The following is a 9,604-nucleotide window of genomic DNA, read 5'->3' as shown; positions in this document are numbered from 1 at the left end:
CTGCTGAATTCTGCAAAAAACACAAAATGCCTCCACCTCAAGCCTTCACTTGTAATACGGTTGATGTGCCGAGTAAGGATATCTTTATTAAACTGACAACTATGGCAATGTATCCGTAAGTACTCAAACTGTTCTGTTGTTCATATTGCATGGGTCACGCACAGTACCACTGCATGTCATTGTTAGCCACGAGGATGGAACTGTCTCACTGAGCCTTAGCAACAGAGGGACATAAGTGACTTGAGTAGAACCTTAAAATTATTTCAAATTGAGAAAGTTGGTGTGTATCCAACATATAAATCAGTGGTCAGCTATTATTGCTAAGCTATTTTTTTAAAAGAGTACAGTACTTCATCCAACTCCTGTTTCAAATTCCAGTGAATATGTGTGGTTCTGTTCTGTCCTTACTGTGGATGTATACCTCAGTATGTCAATATTAATACTTCGGTATTTTCGAGATACTTGTGAATAAGTTGTGCTGTGATCCTTTATAATAGCTCAACTCGACAGTTGATTACAAGTAACAACACTCTTCAGTGAACAACAGTTTCCCCAATGCACTGGTTGAAGCTTTTTTCAGGGTGTTTACTACTATATGTGCTTCAGTTAATTAATCTAATAGATCTTTTATTTTTAACAGAATTCCCGTATAAACACCTTTTGATCCTCAGAAGATACTTAAGCTCACATTCTTCTTCACATCTCACTGTTGCTAAGCTCAATTTGCATCTCTTTTTGGTGGGTGGAGCTTTTAATATGGACTACATAAATATTACAGCAGATGGAGTCTAGTATGACAGCTGACATTTGCTTTAAATTAAATAGAACTAATGTCACTTTCACTTAAAATAATAGGGTTTTTAAAAATATTTGAAACTGAATTTATTGAATTAGATTTGTAAAGCTTTTGTTTTGTTTTTGTTCTCTTGTATTTATTTTCTAGCGCTGGAGTACTGTGAAACCACTAAAGCGTAGCACTGACCCAATGTCTTGTCATACCAATATTCCTGCTTCTCCCTTAGTTTTCAAGCATGTGTGTTTGTTAGGGTGGGAAAAGTAGAGGTAACTGTCACTTTGTAAAGTGTGCATTCAAAGTGGTAGAAAACGTGGCTTATTTTCCTTTGAAAAAGGGGTGTTATCTATTGCTGTGCAGACATACTCAGAAGCCTTTAGATTATTTCCTTACAAACTTAAATAAATTCCGCAAACGTTTTTGTTCACGTTTGTACTTTGCTATTAAGATCTGTGTATAGTGGTAATGCCAAAATGTCCAGGACGTAGAACATCTAACCTTAAGATTCTGCACAGCTGTAGTTGTACCCTTGCTTCCCCAGTGTATTTTTTTTTCTCCTCTCCTTACTCATTCAAATGTACCTTTTTATTCCTAAATCTCTCGGTTGTGGCACAGTCCTAATGTGCGCCTGATTTTATGAGCAAGATTTCAACTCCTGTCCTTCTGTGTGTTTTCGCAGCCATGCCCGGTTACGCTGTATGTGCGCCTGCAACAGGTGTACATTTTGCATCTGTCAGAACTTCCTCAACTCAGACTTGCTGCAATCTGTAAAGAACAAACTCTTCACTGCAGTTCTTAACAGGTCCTTAACTTTATTTACTAGGTACCAGGTGTGCTTTTAAACTAAAGGTTTTTTGAAAAAAGCAATTGGTAACCTTATATACTGCAGATTTTTCACTCCATATCCACTAAATAGGCAGATACTTACTTTAATAATTGCAATAGAATTGTCAAACTTTGTTAAACTTGAAGGTACTTTTGGTCTTTCGAGCTTAGTCCAGTGGTTTCTCTGAAACATTACCAATTTGGTAGTTGATTCAGGCACTTGGTGATGGCAAAGACACTGTGGAGGAATTAGGACTGTGTTTTTAGGGAATTGGTAATGGGCATTAAATAGTGTCTTATAAATCTGTGTAATGTGTTTCACTTGAGATGTTACAGGTTTGTTTAGTATTGAGTAGAGGTAGTACTTCTGAGATACCAGTTACACAAATATTTTCCTAAAGGCACAGCTTGACTTACAGCAGCATCATATAACATATCTTATATGTTTGTAATTGCTAGTTTGGTATTTGGGAATTCATAGAATTTGTGTGTGTGTTTGTTATGCTTGGTTTACATGAGTGAGTATTAAAAAATCTAGAGCTTTTAACATCCAATTCCTCTCTGAAAAGAATGCAACATGTAAGAACTGGTAAACGGTTAAACATTTGCATTTGCAGATACTTTGGAAAAAACAATTGGTAAAGAGAGAGAACTTGTTTTCAGCATTGAAAACAGTGCTACACCTTGTCTTGTGTGTACTGCTGGCAGTTTTTGACACGTGATTTACTAACACCTCAGCACTTGTCATCACACCCCAGCAAATGGGAGTTCAAACCAAACAATTTGTGTAGTGCAGCGGTTCCATCGTTTACGGCCGTCTTGGGGGCTTGTATGATAAATGTGAATCTTGGAGGCAACTGTGGTAAATGTGTTTATTTGAAAGCCATGGCTAGAATATCCTGACATGCTGCTGGTCTCTACATGTTACTACTTTTTACTGTTTTCAGATGTAGCTGCTCCAAATAAGAGTGGCTGTCTCCGTTAAATGCAAGTTACATGCACGTAGGAGGCCTGCTGACATCCCCATGTACAGTATGGAGCATTTTGTGAAATACCACTTTAATCCAAGATAAAAGTATTAAGCACAGAGCAAGAATTCAAAGAAGGGTGAAAAACTCATTAGCTTAGGAAAAGACTGCATGAGTGAGACTGTTCATGCTGCATCTTTTCTGCAGCAGTTATTCCCTAGACAAAAATCCCTTGAAACAGCAGTCTCTGCAGATTGTCACTCCACAACTTCATTCAGCAGTTACTACTAGGAAATCCCAGCTCTTTGTTATTGAGGCTGAAATCACCTCTATAACACATCCTCATTTTTTGGAATGGTGATGGGTTGCTACGTTAGCTGTCATGGCTGTCTCTTGTATGAGCCTACGGGTTTTTTTGAGTTCTGCATCAGACACTGCAGTTTGTTCCTCTGAAATACAGTCAAGGGCTCAAGGTATTGAAATCTTCATACGAGCAGTCTTGGGATGCTGTCGTTCCACACCTTGTCACTAGATAGTGTGGAATAAACATAGGAATCTACTACTGCCTAAAAACATCCGTAATTCAAGGTAAAGAGAATTCCTCATAGACTTTTGCACTGACCCTGCAGAAAGGAGGAATAACTTGCTAGAATCTCTTTGGCTGTGTTCATTCAGTTCTGTTGCAGTCAGTTGCTATAGGCTTTTGTTGCAGTTTTCCAGTATGCTTACTTCATCTCTTAGTTACAAATGTTAGCTCCTTAGATGCGTTTTTAATCTAATAATTTGTGATTAGATTTAAATCCAGAAGGATTTTCTGATGTAGTTAGTTTATATAGCTTTTCTTATTTTGCCTTTACAAGTGCTTACCATTAGGTAGTGTAGTTGGGCAACAGTTAGATAACTGATGGGTAGAGGAGGTTTCTCAACAGTACTTATTCTCCCGATCCCTTCCTATTCTGAAGCTTTAGACCGTGGGAGTAGGTGAACTGAAGTTTTTCAGACTGGACCCTTACAGTATTATTTGTTGCTAAGCAATTTCTAAGCACTGCTACCAAGGCAAAATATCACATTTGAATATTCCCAGCTTAGGAATTAAAGGAAGAACATTGCCTTTATGCAACTGAAAACCCTATTCATGTCCACTTGCAGTTTCTCTTCTACAGACAAACTTCAGAGACTCTCCCAGGGTTTGTATGCTATCGGAAAGGGAAATTCCACAAGCGTGGAGGTTGGTTGGAGGTGTTCGTTGTGCAGGAACAGGATTGTTGGTTTGAACTGCCCACGATCACACTTTGTTGGTTCTTTGAGGAAGGAGGCACTGCATTCAAAGCACTGTACATGCATGTATGAGAGTCGTTACTATCCTGCAGTGGTTTTATATTTTTAATTTGTTCTTTCCTTTAGGTGTTTGTTTGTATTTGTCTGGCTGGCACTTAATCTCTTTTTACTACATTGTTTTACCTCTTTTTAAAAGCAAGGTTTCTGCTCATGTCATCCTAACCCTTTCTTTAAGAATGAGCTTGGATTTTTGGCTGCTTTTTTTTTTTCGTTTTGGTGCTTGGTTTTTTTTTTTTAAAGCATCAATTTTAAGTATGGTTTTCTGCTTTCTTGGTTTTAATTAATTCACCTGTTGCCTTTTGCTTGCATAGTAGTAGCATTTTACTGTTCATTTCAAAATAAAATAATTCTAATGCATGAGAATTGTGTTGCTCAGTGAGGGAGACTTCTCAGAGCATGTTTTTCTTCCTTCTAAATTTTTTAAGTATTGTGGAGTAGAAGTGAAGTTCTATTTGCATATGAAACTTGGCTGTTTCAGGAATTATTTGTAAGACTTTTTTATCCTTGTGAAAACCTTCCCTCTGTGAAACTAAAGTTGAGAAAATAGTGTCATTTTCCTGTACTAGTGGGAAAGTTAAAGAGTACAACCCAGGATTTCTTTTTCACTATGTGCAGTGTACACAGATTATTTTCCAAAGCTATATAGTATATTGCCATTAGATCTAATCGCAGAAATCTATCCCTATACTGAGGTGGCCCCCAAATTAGGGCAGTATAACAATATTTTACTTGTGTATTTTCCTCCTTCTCTAGACTGTTTAATGCCCCATACTGAATAGAAGTTTGCAAAGCTGCATCCCCTGATTTCTTTCCAAACAATACATTGAATTGGCATTTTACATTCTTTTTAGGTTTGTAGATAATAAGATGCACTTGAAGCTTTGCATATTTTAGATGACTAATGCATGGGGGGAAATTCTAACTGCTAGTGTTAGTTTGCATCCTAGGAAAATATGTGCCTGAAGAGAGGCTGCAACAGCTTGCCTATGTTACATGATGATTTTGGAATTTGGTTGCTTATGTTTTATTGTTAGAACCTGTTATCTGTCAGAGCAGGCTGCTGCTGCTTCCTGGCTGCATTAACTTGCTTACAGTTTTGGTGTGAGAAGCCTGTTGGCCTCACCACTGTGCTTTTAAAATGCTTCTGTAGTTAGTACAGGAATGTTCTTGAACTCTTATAGTTAAGGCTTTAACCTTCCAAGACTTGGGATTCTTCTGCTGCTGACATGGGGAAAAGCATCAGTATTGGCACAAAACTCAGCAGTTTTGTGTGTGTGACCGTGACAGGCATGCTCAGTTAACTCCTAACAAGTGCATGTTGCAAACTTCTTGTGAGTTGTTAAAGCCTCTTAAAAGAGAGACTGTGCAGATTTCAAAGATCTTATTCAACAAGTGAGAAGTTACTTGGCTCATTATTAAGGGTAGGTTGAATAAAAATCCGTTTTTCCAAAATGTGCATTAAAATCTAAATTTTATGCCAAAGCCAGTGTTTCTAGACTTACTTATGTACGTGGAACTAATTGTATAATTAAATAACACACACCAATCTATCTGGGAAGTCTGAAAGCTTGTTATTATTCCTAATAAGCAGGAGTTTCAAATACAGCTTGATTTATGGAGTCCTAACTACTGCTCTGTGTGTGTATATGTGCACATCCATATATATGTTTTAACCTCAGAGAGAATAATTTTTCTAATACAGAGTTAACTCTCTTACTAGCAAGGCAGTAATAATTTTTACTACTGGTGAAAATTAGTTTCATGAACACAGCTACACTGAAATAAAGTTTGAGCTTTATTTATTGAAAAGGTAGCTTTTTTCAGTATGTATTGAGAAACGTTTTTCTGCATTACAGCCACTTTCATGTCAAAGAACCTGTGCTGGAAACAAACATTGATCCTTTTTTATTATTTGAGACATATTTATGTTTCCTTTAACGGTTTATGGCAGCTAAACAATATCAGGGATCAAAGTTGCAAAATAGAATTTATGACAGCACAGGGAACATTTAAGGAAGAAAAACTGGAATTTGTTTTTCAAAGGTACAAAGCAGTGAGACGTCCACAGCGTCCTGAATTTCGGTAAACATTTTTGGACTGTGGAATTTTGGGCTGAGATGTTCAGAGGGCCCTGCTAATTTCTTACTGAAGTCAGTAGATTTCCTTGAGGTTGTAATACAAATCCCTGCCTTTGTTTAGTTCCTTTATTTAAGTGAAAGAGTCTGTTACTGTTAGGCATAGAAAAGGGATCAATTTACTCTCCCTTTAGACATAAAAAGAGGATTTTATCATGACACAGAATATAGTAATTGTTTTTAAAAGGATGAAGCATGCTCAGCAAGTTTTTTGTGTACAATTAAATATGGACATGTGCAAAAGTCAAAACAAGGCAAATTATAGATAGGAATCAGAAAATCGAGATGTGAGAGATAGTGCTTTATGAGGCAATGCAAAAACATTCATTTGCAATTTAAATAGTGATTTGCACATTTAAGGGACGTTTTTTAAATTATACGAATAGTTGGACATGTGAGTTAACCAAATTAAAGTTGAGAGTTGTTAGTTATACAAATAGTCGCCCAACAGATCTTGTCACATAATCTATTAAAATCATGTTACATACAAGTGATTTATTTTACATAGACAGATAAGCTTTATAATTTACAGATCTGAAGACAAGGGTATTAGTCTTTAACTGAAAACACACTAAATAATACCGTCTTTAATTGAATTATTAACAGTAATGAGATCTTGTCAGTTTTAGGGCTGATGAGTTGGAGTCACTCCAGTGTGTTTAGCACAGGTTCCCTAGCTGGTGCGTGTGGTGCAGGAGCATTGCAGTGTCCTGTGGACACGTGAAAGTTGAGGCTTTGGGAATGGAGTGGGAAGAGATTCAGTTTCCTGAGCAGTTTTCTTTGTCCTTAAAGCAATGGTGTTTAGCCACATAAAATCATGTATTTTACTTAGCTCATCAGAAGTACAAACTCCATTTCTTTCTGTTTTTCCCTAAGCATTAAGTTTTTAACAACGGCACAAGAATTGAGGGCCTAGGTGGCTAAAAATTAGATTCTCTGGGCTTTATTTGAGCATATTTGAGATGCTGTTGTTGAGCCATGCTGTGAACTGCAAACTGTGCATGTGTGTGAAAAGGTTAAGATCCTACCTAGATGAGTTGGGGGCCATGCTGTTAGCAGACGAGAGCAGCAGTCTTATGCAGCAGGTGCACGCCGTCAGCTCTGTAGAAGATTCCATCTTCATGGAGTCATCTCTTGGTCCACGTTTACTTGAAGACAGGTAACAGCAGCCAAACTAAGGTGACTTTGCCATTGCCTTTCCCCCTTTCTTCCCCTCAGCAAACCACTTGACATCTAGTTTGCAGAGAGTTTGTCAAAACTAGCCGTAGAAGAACTAATGCTTGCAGGATTCATGAATTTGAGCTGTTCCATAACCCAGCAAGATAATCTTAAAAAAGATGAGGAGTTTTTAGAGACCAGCTGTGTTTCGCTGTTTGTGCACCAAAGAGCCTGTTCTTCAGCATGTGGTATTACAGTACACTGATTATCTATACGGTTTATATTGCTCCTGCAAATGTCTACTAAAGAATATCCTAAACTGGTTTTGTGTATTTTGATAGCAAGTGATGATTCCTGCTTTATTAAACAGCTTGTATGCTACAGCTCTGCAGTTCACGCTGTGTGAACTCTCTTGTGCACCGTGTATGCTTAGGATTTCTGTATGCTCCTTATGCTTAATACTACTGCAGCTTTTACTGAGTAACCCGCAGTAATTAATACAGGCTAAAATATGTAGGCTAGTGAAGTTCTGTAATAAGTTCTATCTTAAACAAAAGCAAATAAACAAACAAAAACCCATTTACAGTTGTTTAGGAACTTCTTGTGCTTTGAATTGTGGCATTTACGATAACTTATTTTTAATAGTAGCTCCTGCTCTATGGTAAGCTGTCATACTTGAGACTACTTTTGAGGATGGCCAGCCGTGTTTAACTGAGCATGCTCACAAACTTTTTGCAATATTCGGGACAGTTGGGTCATTGGCTGTCTCTGTCATGCAAGATGTGGCTTTTTATGTCATACAGTCACTTCATACCGTTCTTACATCTTGTCTTTTTCTGTTGATGCCATTGTCACTGCTTGTTTCACTAGCACTTTCTCTTAGCTTTCAGCTTGGTATTGGATGACTGTTTCTATTGCTGTTCTTGTGACTGTACTGGGAAGAAAGGGATTTACAAATAGTCCATTTGATTCTAGCTTTTGGAAAAAAATTACTCACTACTTGTCAGTAAACCTCTTTTGAAGAAGTAGTAAAAGTAGATATTCAACAGGACTGGAAAGTTTTTCATGGAAATGCAGACATATGCAAACTCAACCTTTAAAAAAATGGATTTTGCTGAACAGAGTTGTTCTCACTGTGGTTTATTAATTATTTGCTGGCTATTTTTGTTTTTCTTTTCTGAATGCTTGCTGCTACTCTCAGAGACAACACACTGCCCTCCCCACTTTCACGACTAATGATCTGCTCCTGCCTTTCTCTTCAGCTGTGTGAGCTCTGTGACTTTACTGAGATCTACTGCTGCGATCAGGGCTGCAGATCAACTCTTAAGCTTTTTAAGAAAAGTAAAATGACTGCATAGGTACTCATAAGGCTGAATTGTAAGCTGCTTGCCTGTGACAAGTGTAGTGATGAATTTCCAAAAGCAGAGTAGTTTAGCACAAGCTGTCTGATATTCCTGTCATGCAATTAACCTGGTTTTCTATGTGTGTTAAATTTTAGGCATGTGACACAAGCGGACCTCAAGAGCTCTACGTTTTGGCTCCGAGCAAGTTTTGGTGCTACTGTCTTTGCAGTTTTGGGTTTTGCTATGTACAAAGCGTTATTAAAGCAACGATGATCTGAGAAGAAGCACATCTGGCCCTACCAAATAATAAAAAAACCCCTTTTATGTACATTCTGAATGCTTTAAATTCTGCTAGAAATATTTATATATGCAGAGTTACTTTATTAATATTTGTAATTCATGCATAAGATTATTTTAAATTATAGTGCTAACTACAGTATTGCATAATGTGTGAAAAAAAGAATTGCATCGTAACAGCCAGCTAAAATGGCTTAACTTGTGAGGCCAAAAGGGAATTTGTTGTAAATAACTTGTACATATTAAAGCAGTAAGACATTGCTTCCCAAAAAGCTATTCAGAATACTGTTCTTAGATGTTTCACCATGGTGACATACTAGTGTATAGTTGAAATTCATTTTCAGTTGAGTAGGTTCAACTCAAGGATCATACTTCCTCAAGGATTGATTATTTATTTCACATTCATCTGAAGTGACTTGATCTTTTTTTGGACTATAAGCTGTACCAGGCAGAATTTGTGGTTTTCATTCTTACCCTTTTTAACTGATGAACAAATTTCCTCACTAACTACGTATTTCAAGAAAAAGTCACTGTTGCTGCCCTGGCCTATGACTTTGTATGTTACCTGACCAGCGACGTATTTAGCAGTCTGATATTTCTTTTAAAAGGAAAAATCGTAAACTTCAAAAACTGCCAGATCAACTTCATATGCTGTGTGTAATTTGTGTTTTTCATTTTCCACTATATTGTGTTTTATAACCCTTATGCTTCAGATGAGCAAATTTGTATATTATAATGTTTATAATT

The 9,604-nt window shown here is 37.1% G+C and overlaps 1 protein-coding gene across 1 annotated transcript in view; it reads left to right on the top strand.

Annotated features, from left to right (window-relative positions):
• The window catches only part of RHOT1 (ras homolog family member T1), a 20,808-nt gene extending 11,975 nt beyond the window's left edge, over positions 1-8,833 (top strand). The window contains 4 exon segments of the mRNA XM_010193234.1: positions 1-115; positions 1,473-1,595; positions 7,075-7,218; positions 8,716-8,833. The exon segment at positions 1-115 is cut by the window's left edge and continues 10 nt beyond it. Of these exon segments, the coding sequence (XP_010191536.1) occupies positions 1-115; positions 1,473-1,595; positions 7,075-7,218; positions 8,716-8,833 (500 nt within the window).
• Positions 8,834-9,604: the final 771 nt, after the last annotated feature.

This window comes from Mesitornis unicolor, unplaced genomic scaffold (genome assembly GCF_000695765.1).
Source record: "Mesitornis unicolor isolate BGI_N332 unplaced genomic scaffold, ASM69576v1 scaffold20200, whole genome shotgun sequence".
In the NCBI taxonomy this organism is placed as follows: domain Eukaryota; kingdom Metazoa; phylum Chordata; class Aves; order Mesitornithiformes; family Mesitornithidae; genus Mesitornis; species Mesitornis unicolor.
The sequence above is the reverse complement of the archived record's forward strand: the minus strand, read 5'-3'. Positions and strand labels throughout refer to the sequence as shown.